The sequence below is a fragment of the Castanea sativa genome, chromosome 12, assembly GCF_040712315.1.
Source record: "Castanea sativa cultivar Marrone di Chiusa Pesio chromosome 12, ASM4071231v1".
Classification (NCBI taxonomy): Eukaryota; Viridiplantae; Streptophyta; class Magnoliopsida; order Fagales; family Fagaceae; genus Castanea; species Castanea sativa.
This window is the reverse complement of record NC_134024.1, coordinates 24,198,349-24,222,175: the sequence shown is the minus strand read 5'-3', so window position 1 is coordinate 24,222,175 and position 23,827 is coordinate 24,198,349. Positions and strand designations below refer to the sequence as shown.

Sequence of the window (23,827 nt, the reverse complement as noted above, 5' to 3'; positions counted from 1 at the left end):
TAGAATATTAATCTCTTTCTTTAAATAAAGGATTACAAGGGTAAGAAATGAATATTAATAACTATAGTATGTTATCAAACTTTATATCTGGAAAAACCAAAATAGAGAAAATCATATTTTGATGAACTTTTCAATACATTGCACCTTACTATCTATAAGATAGAGGGTAAGATTTCTGTGTAAATTTGGAAGTAAATTTACACTAGAATGAGAAAGAACATAAAGGCCCTCTATATGTTTTGTTGGACAGAAAGAGCGCGTGTATATAATGCAATATGTGTAGTGTAGGTATATAGATGTGAGAACTGTAAACAGTAAACAATCCTCAATTCTCAAATGGCGTCAAATTCTCACATACTCTTCTTCCCCTTCATGGCTCAAGGCCACACCATCCCCCTACTTGACCTTGCAAAACTGCTTTCTCATCGAGGCTTCAAAGTCACAATCCTCACTACTCCCTCAAATACCTCTACTATCAGTTCATACATTTCACAATTCTCAAATATCCATCTTAAAGTAATTGCATTCCCTCAAGTCCAAGGCCTCCCCGTAGGCTATGAAAACATGTCCCAACTCTCACACGACCAACTCCTTCCATTCTTTACAGCAACGAAACAACTTCAACAACAGTTTGAGAAAACCTTAGAAGAAATGTCTAGAGTCCAAGACCTTCCAGTTTGTGTTATTTCTGATACATTTTTAGGTTGGACAAACACGTCGTGTCGCGTTTTTCGTATTCCCCGGTTGGTGTTTCATGGCATGGGAGTGCTTCCAATGGCCGTAAAGAAATCTTTGGTCATTCACCAAACATACAAAGAAGTAGGCACTGATACAGAACCGTTGGTTGTGAAAGGAGTGCAATTTGGCTTCACACTCACAAGAGCTGATTTGCCAAATTCAATTCGGGAGAGGGAATCTAGCGCTTCTCAATTCTTTCTAGACTCTGAAATATATGATATAGGAAGTTGGGGTGTGATTGCCAATAGCTTTGTTGAGCTAGAAAAGGACCATGTTGCTTCATTGGAATCCTTGTATGGAAATAACACGAGGGTTTGGTGTGTTGGTCCTTTATTATTGTATGATCAAATTGAGGGAGTGAGAAACGGGCCAAATGGGCCAAACCCATCTACAAAATGGGCCGAATGGTTAAACCAACAAGTAGGGGGAAAGTCAGTAATATATGTGTCATTTGGATCACAATCCAATTTGTCAGAGACTCAACTAGATGAATTGGCATATGGGTTGGAATTATCAGGACATAATTACATCTGGATCGTCCGTTCAAAGACTTGGAATCCACCTTGTGATGGTAGAGGACTAATTGTGAGAGAATGGGTGGATCAAAGGTGGATCTTGGCCCATGAAGCAATTGGTGGGTTCTTGAGCCACTGTGGTTGGAACTCAGTGTTGGAAAGCTTGTCAGAGGGAGTCCCAATTTTGGCGTGGCCCATGTTTGCCGAGCAACACTTAAATGCCAAGTACTTGGTGGAGGAACTCAAGATGGGACTCCAAGTTCCAAACTTAAATAGGGCCATGAAGATTGTGAGTCGCGAAGCAATATGTGAAGGAGTGAAAGAGTTGATGGGAGGAGAAAAGGGATTCAAAGCAAGAGAGAATGTAGTTGAGCTTGGGAGAATGGCAAAAAGATCAGTTCAGGTTGGTGGGTCTTCTTATAATAACCTTAATGAGCTTGTTAACCAAATTAGTCATATAAGTTCTCTTGCGACTACAATGTAATATCCTTAATCTCTTCCTTTCTATCCTAGTCAATCAATTGTTTTTTTATTGTTGTGATTACATGGATTTATGACCTTTTTGTTTAATTAAATTAGGCTATATATATATATAAAAGATACCTTTTGTGCTTGTTAAAAATATGACTGATAAGGTGATTTTTGGTTTATCTTTTATTATCTTTTCTTTGTTGAAGATGATGGAATTACTACTGATCCTTTTGGACAGAAAGTAAAATTCAAATTCTGTTCAAAATTTAAAATTAGTAATGATGATGCTTTCAATCTAATTCATGCCAAAGTTAAACATCTTAACTTCCTTAAACAAGAAGTTAGATACAAAAAAATTGTTGAACAACTTTCTGATAAATTATTAAAATCCAAAATTGATAATTTTCAGAAAATATTGATGAATGATGTTTATTGACTTATTCTAATATTCCTAATGCTTTTTGGCATAGGAAGAAACATATTGTTGATTTACCCTATATTAAAGACTTTAATGAAAAGCATATTTCCACCAAAGCTCGTCCTATTCAAATGAATGCTGGAACTGTTGAATTTTGAAAAAAATGAAATCAATGATTTACTTAAGAAAAAACTGATTAGGATATATATATATATATACACACACACACTGTTCTTCACAATTTCTAAAATGGAGTAAGTCTGAACGTGGATCGAGTCTGGTCAGTTTTATACCTAACCCACAACCTGAATCCACAAGGGCTGGGCCTAGTCAAGTCTCGGGTCAGGTCCCTTTTTTTAAGTTTATATGATAAAAATAATAATATTCTTTTTCCATTTCTACGTGTACTACTTGTCTGATTGTATTTTTAAAAGGAAACCTTGTAGTCTTAACTCTTAGGTTTGTATGAAACAGTGAGTATTTTCCACAAAAAAATTGGTAAATTAAGGAAGTCATATGTAATCAAACAGTTAAATTTTAAAAATTCACATTCAAAATCTGATGGCCGGGCATATTTTCCTTTTTCCACCTGCAGAAGGTCGGCATGGGCATTGGCTCCAAAGAAACGCACACAACCCATGTGATAAAAATATAAGATATATAAACCACACAGAGTGGTGCTACAGGCATTGAGAAAACCACAATTTTTTACTCCCTTCTCACAAGCAATCACAACACTCAGAGTCCCACTTAAGATACAAATGTGAGATGGGAGTGAAAATTTACGTGTAGGTTTTCGGTGCCTACAGCAATTTATGTTCTTTTACCTAATCAATCAAACCCAATACTTAATATAAATATAATATTATTGTAGTATGGAAACTAGGATTGTATCTAGAATCCAATCCACCAATGACATCCACCAAACATATATGCTAATGATAAATGTGTTCAACAGAATTAAAAACATAAATTAAAAGTCATAATGATGGAGTAAACTTCACGAGGACATAACAGAGCAGTTTCGAAAATAGCAGTTTCCACAAAACCACAGGCTCAGAGAACTGCGGAATCTCGATCAGTCAACAAGCAAACTTGATATAGCGATAAGAGGTAGCTCACAATCCCCCGAAGCAATGGAAATACCTAATACAGCACATTATTCTTCATGTGACTCCCTTCATGCTGCTCCCATCCAAGAAACATAATTCCAATTTTTTTTTTTTTTCAGAATAATCCAAAATATAGATGAAATCACCCAATTAAGATTCCCAGGTATTTCTGCAATCTCCTTCAAGAAAAAAGAGACCATGGAAACAAAATATCCAAAACAGAGTTAGGGAATAAAAATTCAATCAAGTGCCATCTGAAAAATTAGTAGAAGCATTAGAAAAGAGAAGAAAACAAAATAAAAAACTTACACATATTGTGCAAGGGTTTTGAGATCCAAATTCCAACTCCGGGGCAGCAGCAGCATGCGCATATTGCGCTCTGGTGCAGGCCTTTTTGCCCCCATTCTCCTGCACCAGCATTGGGGAAAAGTTCATTGACTGCTATTCAGAATCATCATAAACTTCACCATCGTCAGAAACCTCATCAAATGATCTTATATCAAGCTGGTAACGGAGTATTCCCCCAATCCCACCAAAACCTCTGCAGAACTGGGATCCCTCTTGAGATTTGTTGGTGACAAATTCAAGTGTACAACCAAACTTCTTGTATTCAGTAGCAAACCACTCCAGCAGAGATGTCTTTTCCTGCACCTCTAATTCAGCAGAGCTAACAGGAGCACGGAAATTACTCTGATCAGCCTCTTGCTCCTTATTCAAGTGCTTTATGATAATCTCACCGGTAGTGCTATTTTTTAACATATACCTATTAATATCCAGATTTTCCCATACAATAAGTATCTCAACAGCACCCATCTCCAAAGTTTTCAGCGTATCATCCACACCGAAAACATATTTCCCAGTGTCCTGGCTAATCTCCTCGAAATATTTGCCGATCAAGCGCTTCTCCTGAATAAATTTCACATTGGACAGGATCTCTGATGACAGCTCAATGGCCTGATTGAAACCATTCTCCCCTCCATAAGAGACATCTACCACATTTAATATTTTGGCTTGAAGACGAGGATCAAACATGTCTGACTGACTTAGCTCAGTTTTGAAGTCAGCAGACCCAGCAAGTATTAAACCTGAAACATTGGGTTGGCTGGTGGCAGCATTGATGTAAAATTGAGTGGCGAGTTCCGCTGTCTTCCTCACATAGTTGTGGCGCTTCTCCATTCGAAGACGAGCAAACCGTAGAGCTGATTGCCCACCTCTTCCATGCTTCTTTGGAAGGTCAACACTAAATTTATGAAGAATCTCTCTGGTATTACCACTCAAAGTCCCAAAAAGGGTCCCATTACCATCCATGATAATAAAACCAAACTTGTCATCAGATTCTAAAAGCTCATTCAGCGCTTCTGTATGAAACTTGTTGTCACAAAGGTAGAGGGATGCATTAATTGGCCTAAACGGCTCAAAATCGATTGTGACCTTCTTTTCCTTCCCATCATCAGTTACAATTGTTCCCGTGTAGAGCACAAGCCCATTGGGAGGAACTTTGTTGTAAAGTTTAAGTCTTTGCTGTGCAGATGTAATTGCCCCAAGCACAGACTGGCGATTCACCCTACTTTTAATGTTGGAGGCAGTGCCAAATTCATCACCCAACATCTTGGTAACACGGGATACTTGATCTCGTGGAGGCATGATTAGAGAAATCATGCTTGTACCATTGCCTCTAGCAGCTTCGAGAGCTTTGATCAATTTCTTGATCTTCCATATCTCAATGTTCTTATCAGCTTCTTGACCATCTGCCATTGTGATAGTAGATACAGAAAAAGTAGTTGATTACCTGCACAGACAGCATAAATCAAATTACACATTTCAGAACAAATATGAGACTAGCAAAAATGCTAGGATTCCAAAATCAACAGTGAAAAAAAAAGTGAAAGATAAAATATCAAGAAGAAAAAAAGGTCACATATGCATGGACACAAGTTATGTAACTCATGGAGGCTGTGTATTAATTGGTGAATCAGAAAAAAAAAATACATACATATATGTGTGTGTGTGTATATATATCATCAGAACCAATCATAAGTTATGTCTAGCAACTCCAAAACACTATTAGCAATATAAACCAACTATTACCAAGTTGACACAATCCAGAATACCTAATTGAAGTGAAGTTTCAACCTTCCAACAATAAAACTATCAACATATTCCAAAAGAACATGTCTATCTCCAGCCACATTACTGGCCAAAATGAGACAGTATCACATCATTACATAGTATTAAGAAACATGGAGTGATAACAACATAGCACTCTTATGATGAGGTTAATAAAACACTACCGGGGGAGTTTGGTTCACTGTGATGTGCCCTTGATATAATGCACATTACGATAATGTGACATTAAGATTTTTGGTTTATTTTATTTTTCCTAACATTACCATAATCTAAAATTACAAAATATATCACATTACCTTAATCTCATCACCTTCCTAAACAATGTAATGTTGTATTCTTGTTTTGAGATTACATTAATGTAAGATTACAATAATGTAATATTATGGTATAATGTAACATCGCGGCGAACCAAACACTCCCGTAGGTATTACTAGAATTGCTTCCAATTTAACAAACTTCCTCACATTCGCAATGTTGCAGTGAAATTGATACCAACTGAGTCTACTTGAAAATACTATACGTGAGTGCATATAGACATATACCACCACATGGATTCCAAAAACAAAATCTTACTAACATGAACTTGAAAATATAATATAATCCCACTTGATATATTATTCCTTCAATGCCAAACTACTTTCAAATTAAACTTAATAGTCAATTCTCCACTTGTGATACTAAAATATAATTTCAAAAGTGCTTACTAGCCAAAATGTTTCAATACATTGGGTATCACATAAATAGGAGGGTATCCACCAAAAAGTATAACATCACACATAAATTGAGAACATGGAGTAACATTAAAGCTATGACTTGTTTTTATCATGAATCTGTGGCAAAGTACCTCTGCAATTAACACATATAGGTCGAGAAACCAAACAGCTAAATAAATAAAGGTAACACAGTTTTGTTAAAAAAGGTCCAACAGCCACAGAACATGAAAGAGCAAATGCTTTAAATCAAAAAAAAAAAAAACCCCAAAAACAGAAATCAGAACAGAGCAAACAATCATAGCGAAACTCATGTATTTCTCCAAATTTTGCAAGTCCTGTTTGGAGCATAAAAGTTTTCCCCAAATTATGTATTTATTTAGTAAGAAGATCAAGAATGAAACAAGCACCAAAACAGAAAGAATTAAAAATTAGCCCATCAGGTTCTTTTCTTTAAAAAGGTTTCCTATGTTATCAAAACAAATTAAAAATTATTAGATTTTAACTGAATTTTTTGAAAATAATAAATATTAGAATAGTTTTTAAAAATATATATATATATAATTCAGAAATTATATTGGAACAAACATAACAAACAAAGAGCAAAAGCTCACACACAGTCCTTCAAAAACTACCAAACTAAGATTGCTAGCTTACAAATCAATAATAGTTTAAACAAAATACAGAACATTTAATGGCAATAAAATAATTTTTTTTTAAAATTAAATTGTGCACTAAAATCTAGGAAATATAAAGACAAAATTAAATAATTTAACGGAAAAAAAAAAAAAAAAAACCACAACAATCAAATCAGGCAACTACATAATTTATAATCAGATATATCCAACAACAAATCAGAGACAAATAACATATTCGAATCATTAGAAATCACGAAAAATCAAAGAGAAAAACGCAACAATAACAACAAATCACAGAATTCTGGAAAAACTAAGTACAAAACATGTTCGAATTGAGAGAGAGAGAGAGAGAGAGGTGGACGGACCTTTCAAGGTGGTTTTGTGAGAGAATTGTAGGTCGGCGAGGTTTGATTAAAAAGCAAAAAGAATAAGAGATTGTTTGTGGAGTGTAGACTAGTGATTCCCTTTTACTTTTTCGGCTCTCTTATGTGTTTGTTTAGAGGGGTTGGTGGGCCGGGTTAAAATTTTATTTTTGAGTTTTGGTTTGACTTGAATTTATGATTTTATTTTTAATGAAAAATTAAAAAAAATTACTTATATAAGTAAGAATAACGTAAATTTGAAAATTCAAATAAAATATATATATATATATACTTATTTAAATTACTCTTATAACTCATTTGTGTTTTTTTATTTAAAATTAGTTAACTAATAAATAAGAGTATTTTAGGAAGTTTAAAAATTTGTGTGAATATATTTTTTATTTTTAAACAACTGTACGAAGATATTTTGATATTCAAAATATTAAAATTCAAAAAATCTTATTAGTAGTATATATATATAAATTTAAAAGAAAACAAAAAAGTCAAAACCATCTCTAGATTCTAGAGTCTAAAAATATCAAATCAGAGAGAGAGAGGAGATATTTATCCATCCCACTTGCAGTGCACAGCCCAATAAGCGAGAAGATATTTATCCATCCCACTTGCAGTGCACAGCCCAATAAGCGAGATTGTAGACCAAACAAAAAAAGAAAAGAAAAAAGGAATTAAGAGAAGCTAAAATATAGAGAGCAATATCAGGGCAATAAAATTTAGTGGATTGGCGAAAGGGTAATGGGGAGTTTCAATCTATTTGCCCTAATCTGATCTGTTAAATATGTAAATTTTTTTATAGTAAAATATTATTTTGGTCTCTAAATTTTATTAAAAGTTTATTTTTCGTTCTTAAAATTTAAAAAGTTCTTTTTTTCATTCTTAAATTTTGCAAAGAGTTTTTTTACTTGTTTATAGACAAAAATATAGATGAAAAGAATATTTTCAATAGTTAGGAACGAAAATCAAAATTTTTAAAATTTAGATATAAAAACAAATTTAGATAAAATTTAGAAATCAAAATAATATTATACTTTTTATTTTATTATAGTTATTAGTTGATTTGTGGGAAACCCTCAATTTATTCTACCAAAGTTAAATGGCTATCCAACCATGCTGGTTGGGGGGGTGTCCTTTAACTTAAGGGCAAGGGGTGGAATGACTTTACGTGTTGGTTTGTCCACCCTTTGTGAATATTATAGTTTTTAGTTGAAGGCTATGAATATTGCATAATTTTGTTCATGAATGTATATAATTATATATTTTTATTGAGAAACAATAAGTAGCTGGTACATAAATTGAAAAACATATGTGAATCAAAAATCTGGTAGCAAAATGTTAATAGTATTAGTGTAAAACTATTATTTAAAGGAGTAGGCACATAGCAATTAGGTAGAGCATCAACCTGACAAAATTATGGTTTTTAGGATTCAAATTTTATTATATAGTATATAAATTATAGCTTATAAAATAAAGATATATCTAAATAGAAATATTTTATTTTACTTTTTATGTTTTACTCATATTTCACCAATTGTGGTATACTATGTACCTTTTTTCCCATTTTAAACTACGGTTATTTTTAAGGAAAGCAAGAAGTTTGTTAGAGAATTTGTATGTATAGATATAGAAATACTACATCCACAAAATTCTCATAATAAATCTTAGGTGGCAACTTGTTATTGGTAAGTAAAAAAATGATGTCCTATATAAGTACATACATATCCTGCTAAAGAATCCATACATATCATGTGTCTTATTAGTAAACTCGATGGTCTTGTTGCTATTATGGAATTATACTTGCCTAGTATTGCATTTGAAGGGGAAAAAAATAAATCTTAGGTGGCAACTTGTTATTGGTAAGTAAAAAAGTGATGTCAGATATAGGTACATACATATCTTGCTAAAGAGTCCATACATATCATGTGTCTTATTAGTAAACTCGATGGTCTTGTTGCTATTATGGAATTATACTTGCCTAGTATTGCATTTGAAGGGGAAAAAATGGCAAAATAAACCACCTGTGTTTAGGAGTGTGTATGGATCAAATTTGGTCGGGTTGAGGGGTTTTTTTAACCCAATCCACATGGTGGCTTAAAAAAATCCAACCCAACCCAATTCATCACAAGGGTCCAACCCAACCCAACTCATGTAGATCGAGTTGGACAATTATTATTATTATTATTATTAAATTGAGCATTAGAACAACATCATCACAAATATGAAAAAGTTTATAACCAAATAATCCTAAGCATAACACCAAACCAACACAAATTATATGAGGAGAACATAGGGTTTGAATTTTATTTAGGGCTCAAAATAGGAGTGGGAGTGACGAGAGAGAGAGATGAGATAAGAAGGAGATTGAAATGAGGAGAACTTATAGTTAGGGTTTTATTTAGGAAGGGAGGCAAAAAAGTATTTTTTAAAAATTTATATATATATATTTTTTAATTTTAAATATATATTAAATATATGTCGGTCAGGTCAGGTTAGGCGGATTTGTAAATTTAATAACCTGAACCCAACTCAACACATTGTAAAAAAATATTCACAACCAAACCCAACCCAACAACCCCTAAAAATCGACCTAACCCAGCAGGTTGGGTTGGATCGAGTCGGTTTTGACAGGTTGGCTGCACAACTCTACTCTTGTTTGACAATTTTGTTAAATAGCCTTTTCTCTTTGCTAAACAACTTTAAGCTAAAGCTTAGGTTAAAGCTTTTTAGTATATTATTCCAAATGTTTATAATAAAAATAAGGAATTGACCTAAATGTGGGTGTTTATTGTTTATTTTCCAAAATGACACCTAATGTGCACTCTTTTTTCTTTTTTCTTTTTGAGATAGTTACTATATACTAACTCCATAACTCAAATCATTTTTTCACCCACCCCTCTTAAATGCCCAAGCACTTTGTACATAGAAAGGTGTCAATAAAGTTATAAAGCTTTTGGCTAATACCCACCCATATTGAGAAAGAGGAGAGCTAATAAAAGTAAAATAAAAATAAAAATAAAATAGGGTAAGTTTCACTAACATACCCTAAGGTTTGGCCTAATACCAATCAAGTCCAAAGGATTTAAAAACTGACAACTTCAGTCCTTAAACCCAAACAGCTTGTAACACCATTGCCTATTTTTAATTCTATTCCAAAACTCTCTTCTTTCTCTCATCTGTCTCCTTCAATCTCTCTCCTCTCCTTCTCTGACTTGGATTAGAAGAAGAAGAAATTGAAGCACATGTTCCCAATAAACAAACAAGAAAAAAAAAAAAAAAAAGCTTGAATGGAACCAACAATTAAAACAAATTTTCATTTAGTGAGAGTAAAACACAACAAATCAATTCATTTGAATATTTAAACCCAAATCAAAGAACCTGCAATCAAGAACCATACCAAAAATCAACCTCAACTCAAAATCAAAATTCAATCTCAACTTCAAACCCAAAACCAAACCCAACAAATCAAAACCTCCTCTAAGCTAAAGCCCCCAAAAAAATCTTCTCAAATTCACAAAAATGTCAAACCCCAGCATAACTCACTCCATTACGAAAACTCAGCACTTCATGAAAAATCTCCATCGCATCTCTATGTTGTAACCAAGTTGAATCAATGAGTGGCCTGCTGAGTGTGAAAGTCACCTTAGGAGCTTCCCACTCTTTTGATTCATGACCTCATCCACTTGCAACTGCAACTCTCTACTTTTAGTGAGTGACCCGTAGAGTGTGAAGGTTGGAAATGTCTGGATCACGGCCTAGTTGAGAACGTGGTAGCATGTGCTTTTTGTGATAGTGACTATGGAGGATAAATCGACATGGGAAATTCTAGAGGCGACAGCCACACACCTTCGCCGATCCAAATAAAAAAACCCAACTACTCCAACTCCAATCCAAACTAAAACCCACAAAATTCTAAAACCAACTCACCAAAAACCCCAAATCTTCCAACACGGATCTAATCAAAACTCACAAACCACCGCAAACCGACCTTCGCGGCACATCGCAAAGACAAAGAGAGGTTAGAGAGAGGGACGAGGAAGCTAGAGAGAGAGAAGAGAAATAAGAGCTTTGGGACAAAAGAGAGATTTAGAGAGGTCTAACATAGAGAGAGTAAAACAAAAACAAAAAAGGTAACGGTGTTATAAGTCGTTTGGGTTTAAGGACTAAAGTGGTCAGTTTTTAAATATTTTAGACTTAATTGACATTAGTCCAAATCTCATGATATATTTGTGAAATTTACCCAATAAAATAATTGGTCATTGATTGAATTAATTAAATTTAAGAATGAAAATACAAAGCATTTATATTATGTTCTCTTTTGTTATTTCTCATATCTAAACACTATTAATTTGGTCACCAAAGGGCGATAACTTCAATGCACTTCATCATTGTAGTTTGTCAAAAGCTACAAATGCTAGGAAAATTATTAGTTACTCTCGGAGTATCATAAATGCATACTCATTTCTCTCACATAAATGGTGGGTTCTACCATGAATCTAATTAGTAGGTCCCACCATTCATGTGAGAGGAGGGAGTACGCGTTTATGGTACTCCAGGAGTACATAATAATTTCCCCAAATGCTAAAGCTCTTTTCGGTTAAAAATCCACATCCAAAACTCTATTACTTAAAGCTCTACTTTTATAGCAATCCTAAACGAGCTCGATACCTAGTCATTGTCCTAATACCTTGTGCATAGGGCTTTTACTTCTAAAATGGTACGGGATAGGTGGTAAGTTGGCAGTCTTATCTCTAATTTAGTAATTTTGTAGAAGCTGTTATTTTTCTAGTACCTTAAGACTAATTGCTTGCTCACAACATACTTATATTTATTATTTTGTGAATTGAGGGGCCCTAAGGATTCCTGCAAAACCCTTTTAGATATATATATATATATATATATATTTTTTTTTTTTTACCTCGGAGTCCCTTTAGATATATTGATTGTCCCCCTCCCCGGCTCCCCCTACTATATTGACTAATATTAAAATTGAATCAAGTGGTTCTACTCAAGCCCTTCATTGATTTGATTTACATTATTTTTCAAACTTGATACTATAACTTATTGTTATGTTTTCATGACGACTTCAGACTTATATCTAATTAGCATGCAAACTGTTACAAACTCGTGGGTAAAACTCACCATTGAAAACCGGTTTACAATGGGAGGGTGCCCAAGGGTTTATAAACACATGGTTAAGCTTACACTGCTTACACTTAACCAATGTGGGACACTAGGATCATAACATACAACTACGTTCCGCAGCCGACGTCCACGACGGCTCACTCTAGCGACACTGACCCGTTGGTAGCCCTTTCTCTTTTTGGTGGCTTCACTCAGCTATCAATAATTTTAATCTAGCCTCTAGGTCGCCCCTTTCGAGATCCGACCACAAAGTTGCAACTCATTTGATCCCATACTCAATGAGCTACACCCAATTAATTGGGGTAATGGTTGGCTTTGATACCAAATGTTACAAACACATGGGTAGAACTCACCCTTGAAAACCGACTTGCAAGGGGAGGGGTGCCCAAGAGTTTATAAACACATGGTTAAGCTCACACTTAACCAATGTGGGACACTAGAATCATAACACAAACACACTTTTAAAAAGTACGATAAAATTATGTCAAGTTGTCCTTTGAAATAACTTGATATCTTAGATTTATTGATATTAATTTTTGATAGTTGATTCTTTTGATCAATCTCTTTTTTTCTTTTTCTTTTTTAATTCTTTTTGATAACACAAGGAACCCTTCTAAAGAAGAGCTATTTGAACTCGCTTTTAGCTGGTAAAACATATGGGCAACTAACCTCATCTGTCATAACTAGTAGCTAGATGATCTAAAGGCATTATGAGCTATACAGTTTATGCTCATGCTCAGAGCATTTATAACAAAGGTTGTAAAAGGGATGAAATGCAATTTTTATAGCTCCAAACACAAAAAATTAGCTCCATCAATGATGCTATATCTTAAAATTTTGGCACCTAGCTACAATGAGCTGCTAGTAATAACAGCTCATTGCAACTAAATGTTATAGATTTTTTATTTGATTTTATTCTTCATACTCCTTTGTCTATCCTCTCCGCTCTTGCCCACAACCCATTCGGCCATTCCCATTCTCTCCACTCTCTCTATCTCACTTCTCCTCCGTCACCTCTATCTTCTCACACAATGGCTCAAGGTTGCTCGTCCTCATCCTCGTCTCTCTCTTCTCGTCGTCGTGGTGGTTTGTACTTATTGGTGGTTGTCTTGGTTTGTGCCTGAGCTATTGGTATGGGTTTGTGTGAGTGGGTTTGTGTGAGTTGCTATGGTGATGGTGGTGGTCGTTGATTTTAAGAGTGGTTTTTGTGGATTGGTGGCCATGGAGGTGGTGGTGGTGGTTGATTTTAGGTGTGGGTCTTGTGGATTGGTGGTTGTAGTTGATTTTTGGAGTGAGTATTATGGATTGGCGGTGGTACCATGGTGGTACTTGATTTGGGGGGTAGGTCTTGTGGATTGGTGGTTGTAGTGGTGGTGGTGGTGGTTGATTTAGGGTGTGGGTCTTGTGGATTTTTGATTGTGGAGGTGGTGGTGATTGATTTTGGGTGTGGGTATTGTGGATTGGTGGTTGTAATGGTGGTGATGGTTGATATTGGCTGTGGCGGTGGGTTGTGGTGGTGATGGTGGCTGTGGGTTTGGTTGTGGCAGTGGGTTATGAATGTGATGGTGGGTTGTCTTGTGGCGAGTGGTGATAGGTTGTGGTTTTTTTTTTCTTGTGGTGGTTGGTGAGTTATGGATGCCATAGTGTTTGTGGTTGGTGGTAGAGGTGGCAGTGGCTAGAGTTGATGAGTTGTGGTTGGTTGTTGTAAATTTTGTAGTGGTATTTTTTTATTATTTTAATGAGTTGTTTATATTATTTTAAATGAAGTGTTAAAAAAATAAAACTTTTGATATTAGATATATTTTAAAGTGAAGTAATAAAATGGATAAAGTGGCTTTTTGAGATATTAAAAGCTAAAAAATTTAAAACATTTGATACTAATGCTCTCATGAGCAATTCTTTTGACCAATTATTTTTAATATATATATATATATATATTCCCTATCTCCTAATCACTAATTCTGCATTCAATACTCAGCAAATACTAAGGACATGGTGAAATAATAATGAGAAGTATAGCGGTTCAGTTGTAAATTATTATTTTTGTTCAGGTTTATAGAACTCAAATTAGAGCTTTGAACTATAATTTTGGATTCACAAGTTGTTCGTGGTTAGCACGCGCCTCAAGTTGAGAGGCTGTCATTTTTATGCAGTACTAGTAGGTAATACATGCAATCAATTCTGACAATGTTAGGCCGTTTTGCATAGAGGTTACTTTTCTCTCTCTATCTCTCTCTTTCTCTTATATTATGTGCATAGTCCACACAATACAACCTTGATCCCAACTAATTGGATTAATTGCTTAAATGTTATTCAACTCTGTCCAAAGCTGTACTCTTCCTTAAATCTTTGCTAAATAACACAGAAATTCATATAGATTATTATGTGTCAATTTTTGCTGAAATAATTTTTTAAAAAAAACTTAGCACTTAACAATCTGTAATTATCAAAGAGTATTTTGACTTTCACTAGATACAATTTATCATTCTTATTTTGCATTTGTATTTGTCCTGGATTGTTTCTATTATGATTTTCCCTTTTTCTATATGGTCTTTGAGACTATCTGAGAACTAAGTGAGCGTTTGGATAGGAATTATCTCTGTTTGGCGTTTTGAGTTTTGTGATTTTTTTTTTGGCACACGTTTTAGGAGACAAATTTCACTGTTCAATTACTGCTCATGAACAGTAGCCGTAATATTTGACTTTTCAGCACATCAGTTGGTCCCGTGCACTGTTCACGGGATCCACAAATCTCACTTTTCAGCAATATTTTCATTAAAAATGGGTCTCACGGTACTATTTACACATTTAAAAATTATTTTGCTACAATGTTTTCAGTTTTCAGCAAATTAAGCTATATCCAAAGGAATCCTAAGATATTGCTTATGTTGTAGGTTAGGGCGCACATTAGAATTCTTAATATACGGACATGGGCAACAGAGAGGAGCAATCATTGAAGTTGTGCAGTTGGGGTTTGGCTTATCTCCGATATATTTTTAACTGGACATATCATATTGTTTTAAATATATAATAGCAAGTGGTAATAAGTTTTAAAACCCACCTATTATTTAGTTAATAGGTGATGTAGCAATCTCTTATTAAAATAAAATTAGATTCATTTTTTAAAAAGTACTGGAGATAAATCAAACTCATGCAATTGTTACAAAATGAGAGGAAAACTTTTTAAGGTTAAGCAAAGAAATGACAAAGTTTGTGATCAAATAGTTGTTTTATCTTTGTTATTTATAATGTGGTGTGTAATTTATGCCATTTTAAAAAGTTAAATATCTGGTATAAAAAGCAACGCTTGCAATTTTCAATTTATTTTATGGTTCTATTGAGGATTATAGTTGAACTCAAAATTTTGGATTCAGTTGCTGTTCGGAATAGCTTATTTAGCTGAAATTGAAAATTTTTTGCTGAAAGTACTATAGATAGAGCTAAAAGGTAGCTGAAATAGTACAATGAGATGAATAGTACCAAAAAGTGTAATGAAATCCATAAATAGTAGCAAAAATAAGCTGAATAGTTAAAAAAACTAGCTTTTTAAGCCAATACCAAACGCACACTAAGGGCCTGTTTAGTTGGGAGGATGAAAAAGTGAGAGGATAGAAAATAGAGGGATGATAGAAAAGTGGGAGGATAGAAAAATTTTTAGTTTTTCTCATTTGTGTTTGGTTGAGAGGGTGGAAAAGTGGAGGGATAGAAAACTTTTTGGTTTAGTTGAAAATAAAGTTTGTATAAATTTACCATCATGTCCCTCTCAAATAAAACAAAAAGTAACACATTATAGTTTTTTTTTTTTTAAAATTGTGTATAGATGAAAGTGGATATTTCAAAAAATAGCATAAGAAATCATCCAAAAGTGTTTTCTTAAAAAAAATAATAAAAATAAAATTAAGAAAAAAAAAGGAGGAAAAGAAGAAGAACCCACCACCTAACAAAACCAAAGAAAGAAAAAACAAAAAACAAAAACAGAAACCAAGCGTTACAAAGGAAAAGTCAAAAGAAAAAAAGAAAAAAAAAAACGTTAAAAACGTTAAAAGAGGTGGGGGCAGTTTTGTTCAAATATTTTTCCTACTTTTTACTCCAATTTTCTCTCTAATTTGGAGAGATTGTATTTTGAATGGGGAGGAGAGAAAACTTGTGAGCTCCACCACTTTTCACTCCTCCTCCCCCTCTCAACTAAACACTATTCTCACTCATTTTCTCTCCTATTTTGCACTTTTTTTTTTCCATCCTCCCTAAAATCTACCCAACTAAACATACCCTAAGGCTGGGTGGTTCTTTGTATCTTTCAAGTTTCAACGTCCTTGTACAATGACTTTGACTCCTTTCTAGTCCATCCATTGGAAAGAAGTCGGTTGTTTACATGGACCAAAATAAGCTTATGCAATTGTTCAATTTAGCCACGACCATCCGTATTTGGGGCAGGATTAAAGTATTGATATATTAATTATAGCTCATAAATATATTATATACAAAATTATTAACTTTGGTATATTATCATCATATTCATAAACTTTAACAAGTATACAAAAATTGTCTAATTCATTGTAGAAATACAAAAATATTCCCCCCCCGCCCTCCCTTAAAAAAAAAAAAAAAAGCATTTCACATCACAGTTATGATCCCTAATGATCTTTCATAGAATAAAATTTATCTAAGATCATTTATTGAGTGAAAGTTTTGAAATTTATGTTGAGTGAAATCTCAAATGAACTTTTTCTTGCTCACTGAAATATTGATTATAAAATTTCTCAAACAAATTGCATAGATCAATCATCTATATTGAATGATCTATAAGCATCGTTAGGAATTAAAGCTAAGCTAAGAATGAGCAGTTCCACCATTTGCTCACAAAATGTATGTTGATGCCCATTTTTGCAAATCCATACCCAAAAGCCTATGAGGAAGAAAGCCTAATAAGTTGCAAGACGCAAAAGACCATAGGAGGAAAGCCCTATGAAAAGCAAGGTTTGAAGAAAGAAGTAGCGATTTACAGCAGAATACAAATCTGCCGCAGAATACGAATCTGCCGCAGAACACAGCTTTGCCGCAAAATGCAGTTTTCTAGCAGGATGACTTCAGCAGATGAAGATAAATTGGGCCCAAGACCCTTTTGATACAGTCAACATTATTTGGACCCACAAAAGGCCCAAATCCTTTTGGATGAAAAAAGATAGGCGTGAAAGCTAATATAGAGAAGCACGGTGAAAAGAAACAAGGAACGGCACGAAGTGTCAGCAGCAGGAATCATGTGAAGGAAAGTCAAACCAAAGAAAATGACAAATGTAGCAGGAACGCATGAAGAAATAAGACAAAAAACACGCAGCAGGACGAAACAGAATTAATCTGCTACAACAAGAATGACGTAGGAACGAAAGAAGACAAAGGAGCAAGCACCAAAAGGTCGGGACACCACCAACCTGTACCCAGCCAATACAAAGGAGGTGGGCTCACGGTCAAGGAGATTCAGAGGGCGTGGTTTGGTGGTGGGGGGGAAAAGGGGGTCTATATTTGGTTTCTTGCCATAACTTCTTTTAGGAGTATACCTTGCTGGGATGATATCTTACACAAAAGAAGTAATAAATGGTTGGGACCATCTGATGCATGTCATAGAGCTAGGTAGTAAGTTAGCCCAATGAACCAAAAGGTAGAGGTATACAACAAAAACAAGCGAAAGGAATTTTGTCGTGAAATGAGAATGGTGCAGCAAACAAACTGAACAATGGTAGTGGTCAGTGGGTAGTCCTAAATAGATGCCCACAACAAACCAAAAACAATTGGTGAAGCCCTAGGGGTAAAAGGGAGAAATCTCATTAAAGTAGCTCATTATAAAAGGAAGTAGCCATGGATAAGAAAAAAAAAAAAACAACCGAAAGGGGAGGAAGGAAGCACAGGAGACCCAATGGGAAGGGGACCCAAGAGAGGAAGCACCTAAAGGAAAAGACCCAAATGAGAAAAAAAATTTATGGCAAGAGAGTAGTTAGGAAACTAAGAGTAAAAAAAATAGAACGGAGAGAAAGAAAGAAAGTGGTAAAAAGAAGAGAGAAAACGTGGCAGGAATAGGAGCATGCATCAATAGACCATCTTTTCCCTCCCTCTTAGCAAACCCACTCTTTGAAGTCCCCAAAAAATGATAGCTAGTAGCCATTTAGGCCCATTCTCCAAAATGCCAACTTTGATGGCAAAAGCTTATGGCAGGAGCCTATAACAAGGTTGTTCAATTTGGGGTTTGAGTTCCTTCTTGGTTTACTTATTCTATGGGAAGACTCAATATTTGATTTTGAGCGCAAATATATTTAATTTCACTCATTAAAACTTAAATCTGCTGCATTTAGTTATCCTACTGTAGCACGTTTTTTATCATGTCTGCCACATCAGTTGTCCTGCTGTGGTATTTTTACTTGCTGTACTAGTTATTCTGCTGTAACACCTTTTTATTGTATTTACCGTGTTATCTTAACATTTCCTGCCAAAGCTTTCTTCTATATTTGTTGTTACGTGTTTTACTTTGGACTTATTATCCTGCCACAAGTATATATATATATATATATATATATATATATATATATATATATATATATATATATATATATATATATATATATATACATATACATATATTTTGTTTCTCATATTCTGTGTATACGTATAAGTATATTTATGAATATACGTATGTATATATTTGAGAATATGCTAACCCATGTAAGCTAACACTTGCTTGATTGGTATTTTCTTTGGTTTCAGATTTGTTTGTGTGCAGGAAGTAAAAAAGTATTTCTGCAGAAAATGAAGAGTAGTCATTCGCAGCAGGCAACTTTATTAGCATAGCAGGAAGCTTAACTACTAGCAGACAGCTTTATTAACATAGCAGAAAGCTTCACTGCACAGCAGACAGCTCTATTAGCACAGCAGAAGGCTTAATTGCACAGTAGAAAGCTTTATCGCACAGCAGATAGTTTTACTGCACAGCAGAAAAGTCAGACCTACGATAGATTCTGGAGAAAATTCCTTCTGCGGCAGAAACAAGAAATAAGCCCACTTTGCAGCTTCTTCCCTAGGACTTGGACTCATCGTTTGCGCACAAGCCGGACCAAGGAGGGTTACTCTTGGACCAGTCCCAACTCTTTGATCTAGAAATCTTTGGGCCTAGTGTAGTGGCTAGCGGCCCAAACTAACATTTGCAAAAAAAGGCCCACACATTTAAATTGGCGACTTCACTGGAGAGTTGGGATCAAGATAGGGAGAATGAGATATCTCTCCCTCGCAAACATGTTTCCAAATCCTTACCAATGCAAGACATTCAGATGTTCTTAAACCGTCCAAGCAATATCCTCATGAAAGTTTCCAAAAGATCATAGCAGTACCATAGTGGAACTCTATGGTAGAGTATCACGACAACATTATAGCAAAACGGTGTTGCAGAATTCTATAGTAGAATATTGCAGCAACGTTATGGCAGGACAATACCGTAGCAGAAATCTGTAGTAGAACACAACAACGCTAAAACAGAGCAGTATCATGAGCAAAATGCTATGGTGAAATATTGCAGTAGGATGTTCAATGGTGTTGCCTCAAAATGTGGTAGCAAAATATCACTACAAATACTTGGTCTTATCCTTTAAATGCCGCTTGTTCTCCTTGTCATGCATGTAAGACATGTGGCAATCCACTTATTCAAACATGCAACTCTCCTAAAAGGCCACTTATCACCTTTTTGCTCTCATTCCTTTTAAGGAATAACTAGATGCTTTCTAAACTCCCTCCATCTCCACCTTCGAGTCTAGCATTTAGAAGAAAAAAATCCCTTCATTCCCTCAAAAGGTTTCAATAATTTTTGCTAGTGATTCTAGCTCTACTTCCCCTCAAGAGCCAAAAGCTAAAAAAAAAAATGAAGCTATAGAAGCCAAAGGAAAACCTTCATCATTACTACACTGTGGCAAATAAATTTTTTCCTTTGTGAAATATCCTTCAGCAGACTTTTTCAGAAGTGCAGAATGTCCTGCCGTAGAAATTTCGTAGCAAATAGTACAGATCCTTTAGCAAACTGTTCACAGCAGAATCTGCTGAATTTCAGAAGTGCAGAATGTTTCCTCTAGCAAACTTTTTCAGAAGTACATAATGTCCTACTGCAAAAATTTCGTAGCAGACAGTACAGATCCTTCGGCAGACTGTTCACAGCAGAATCTGCTGAATTTCAAAAGTGCAGAATGTTTCCTCCAGCAGACTTTTTCAGAAGTACAGAATGTCTTGCCGCAGAAATTTCGTAGCAAAAAGTACAGATCCATCGACAGACTATTCATAGCAGAATCTGCTGAATTTTAGAAGTGTAGAATGTTTCCTCCAACAGACTTTTTCAGAAGTGCAAAATGTCCTACTGCAGAAATTTCGTAGTAGAAAGTACAGATCTTTCGGCAGACTATTCACAGCAGAATTTGCTAAATTTTAGAAGTGCAGAATGTTTCCTCCAGCAAACTTTTCCATAAGTGCAAAATGTCGCGCCGCAGAAGTTTCGTGGCAGAAAGTACTGATCCTTCGGTAAACTGTTCATGGCAGAATCTGCTGAATTTAAAAAGTGCAGAATGTTCTGCCTCAGAATATTCAGCAGCAGAATTTTTTATTGAATTCTAGCAAGTCTTTTCGCAGAATATCCTACCCCAAAATTATTGAATTCTTGAACTTCCTAAGTGCAATCACAAATCCAACGTGATTTTCTTCTACAACAAAAGTGACCATTGCCCCATAAAAAATTCATGGGAACACCAACAGTGTGAAGATGTGCAAACTGCAAATATATCAGTATCCATGAAGGGAGGAGGGAGAAGTAATCGATTCAGCGATATCGAAACATCCGCTTTCAACCAAAGAATACATTGAAGGCATGTGACAAGGTGGTGAAGTGTTCAAATTAAGTCCAGACCTTGGGATGAAGCCAACCCCTCAGTTGTTGCGCACTCTCCATAAAGAAGCCCAAATCTACAAGCTGCTTGCAAACTGCTCTTTGTCCATTACCGGGTCTAGCAAACCGATTCAACAACCTTGAATAGTTAAGAAGTTTTCTTTGAAGCACCTCGGAGGGTTTATGCCTAGAGTGGCATTAATGATCATGATTGTTATGATATTTCTAAGAAAAAATGTATCAGATCACTTGTACTACAAACTATGCAACTCCACCAGCACTCTTCAAGTCATGAAGCTCATTGATGCCTATGTCTCATCCTAGAAGAACTTTGCAACAGTGACAAACTCAAAGCTCCTTCTTTTAGCTTGTGTACAAGAGGGAAGTAACATAATCAATTGCTCACATTCTGTCGTAGATAGAGTTGCTTATCTTATTGCTGCAAAAAACTATTACGTGGATTTTTATTGAAGGCGTCCTGTTGCAAGGGCATTCTGCTGTAGGAATAAAGAAGCATGTTGTCCCAGAAAAATTTTGGCACGTCATGGGCATATTCTACATTAGAAGCCTCTACCCTTAGCTATTACTAGCCAACCATGAAGCAAGAGACGTAGCAAGCTCCATCTAAATATGCCCATACTCAAAGCAAGCGAAGAAGAAATCCAAGAAATATGGGTCTTAGTAGCGAAAGTTAGCAAAATGGTCGTGTTCATGAATTCTTGGCTAGAGGCCAACAAAGGAACCATGGTTGTGAGTTCTTGGCAAAAGCCCATAATGGGGGCTACATTCAATCAAACCTGCAAAGGAACCATGGTCGTGAGTTTTTTTGAAAAAGTTTGCAAAGGAGCTATAGCCACAATCATATGTAGCAGAAAATACATAGGAAGCAATTGTGCCTACGGTGGAACGAAGCCAAAGCATGCTTGGGAAGTAACTCTTTCCCAAATTCTCCAGCAACGAAGAATTTCTACAATATGGCAACTTGTAGATCTATGGCATCTAACTTTTTTTTTTACTGAAGAATGCATGAACCACATAATGGAGCATCAACACCAAGAGAGGGTGATATCAAGCTCATCCAATTGTCTCACATACTGGGGGCTAAAGCTCATCCTGCAGCAAATATGGGAAGCCTTCTGCTGAAAGCTAAGGGGTTATTCTTGTATGCTGGGGGTTGTCTCATTTTGCAACAAAATTTAGGAAGCCTTCTACAAAAAGCTAAGGACTCATCCAGTTGTCTCACATGTTGGGGGCTAAGGCACATTCTACAGCAAATTCGAAAAAGCTTCTGCAAAGTGCTTAGAGATCAATATGTAGTAGCAACATTACCCACTGCGAAATAAGCACTACTTGTTGCATTTCAACAAGTATACATTCATCCGCCACTTGATCTGCAGCAACTTCAAACTTCATGACATGACATAGCGCAACACCCATTCAATTTGTTGCAACCTACCATGGTCAAGTAACATTCTAGTCTGTGATGAAGCAGCAACATCCTTCTACAAAAATTTGGTGTGTTGCGTGGTTCAAAAAAGCTTGGAGGAGGAGAGTAATGAAGTGAAAAACAAAGAAGTTGTGGTAGAAAAGGATGTACAGGTCGTGGCAAAAAAAAAAAATTTGGAGGAAATTAACCCAGGGTCAAACCCACAGGAACCAAGACCCCTCTCAATTAGCTCAAGATTGTCAGAAAAGGAGAAATCAGAATTGATACTGTTGCTGAAAGAATTCAAAGATGTCTTCGCATGGGATTTCAATGAAATGCCAAGATTGGATCCTGGGCTAGTAGTGCATACATTGAATATGGACTTTGAGGCCAAGCTAGTGGCCCAACCGGCCAGGGTATTCCACACTGAGATAGAAGGGGTAAAGCTTTGAGTGGAAAGAAGCACGGTAGGCAGCCTTCAAAAGGCTGCAGCAGATCATGATGAACCTTTCTACTGTGCAAGGCCCAATTCATAAAAAGCCATTGTTACTCTACCTGGCCACCAACTCGTATGCCATAGGTGCATTGATTGCCCAAGAAGACGGAGGTGGCATGGAGCAACCGGTTTACTACATCAGTCGTGCCTTAAAGGATACAGAAGCTCGTTACCCAAGGGCAAAAAGGGCATGCCTAGCCATAGCATATGCCTCGCAAAGACTACGCCATTATTTCCTGGCCTACAAAGTGTGGTTGATGACTTAGTCTCATGCAATCAAAGTTTTGTTGTGGCAGCCAATTCTTTCCGGTAGAATATCCCAATGGTTGTTACAATTGTCACAATACGACTTGAAAGCAGGAATGCCCAAGGCAGTAAAGAGCCTAGCTATAGTAGACTTGCTAGCGCACCTCCCGGGAGAAGAAGAATTCCCGCTGGATGACGAGGTCCCATGGGAAGTAGCTATGGCAGAAGAAGTCAGAGAGCAATGGGTGATGAAGTTTGATGAGTCTTCTACTACCCAATCAGGAGGAGTGGGAGTGGTTTTGTATCATGAAGAAGACAAGGCCGTGGTGCATTCATTCAAATTAGAATTCCCTTGTTCAAACGATGCGGCGGGATATGAGGCCTACCTAATTGGGTTAGCCAAGGCCCTAAAAATGGGGATCAAGCATTTAAAATTAATGGGTGATTCGAACCTGGGAGTCTATTATGGAGATGCTGAAGGAAAGGTTCCAAGAGGAACAATGTGA

General features: G+C 35.7%; 3 protein-coding genes across 4 annotated transcripts; 2 read left to right on the top strand and 1 right to left on the bottom strand.

Moving 5' to 3' along the window:
* Positions 1-336: 336 nt before the first annotated feature.
* Positions 337-1,737, top strand: LOC142619319 (UDP-glycosyltransferase 73B5-like). Its single transcript, XM_075792381.1, has one exon. It carries the CDS (start codon positions 337-339, stop codon positions 1,735-1,737), a length of 1,401 nt encoding a protein of 466 aa, XP_075648496.1.
* A 1,253-nt stretch (positions 1,738-2,990) lies between these two features.
* Positions 2,991-7,224, bottom strand: LOC142619900 (eukaryotic peptide chain release factor subunit 1-3-like). Of its 2 annotated transcripts, none has more exons than XM_075793260.1 (3): positions 7,095-7,224; positions 3,564-5,043; positions 2,991-3,433 (listed from the first exon to the last, which is right to left on the bottom strand). In XM_075793260.1, exon 2 carries the CDS (start codon positions 5,007-5,009, stop codon positions 3,696-3,698), a length of 1,314 nt encoding a protein of 437 aa, XP_075649375.1. In that variant the 5' UTR covers positions 5,010-5,043; positions 7,095-7,224; the 3' UTR covers positions 2,991-3,433; positions 3,564-3,695. The 2 variants fall into 2 exon arrangements, with proteins under 2 accessions (XP_075649375.1, XP_075649376.1); XM_075793261.1 differs by having other exon boundaries at positions 2,991-3,423.
* Positions 7,225-23,080: 15,856 nt separating this feature from the next.
* On the top strand, positions 23,081-23,827 carry LOC142620404 (uncharacterized). The gene is made up of 2 exons (XM_075793776.1): positions 23,081-23,263; positions 23,372-23,827. The coding sequence occupies exons 1-2, from the start codon at positions 23,081-23,083 to the stop codon at positions 23,825-23,827; spliced, it is 639 nt and encodes a 212-aa protein (XP_075649891.1).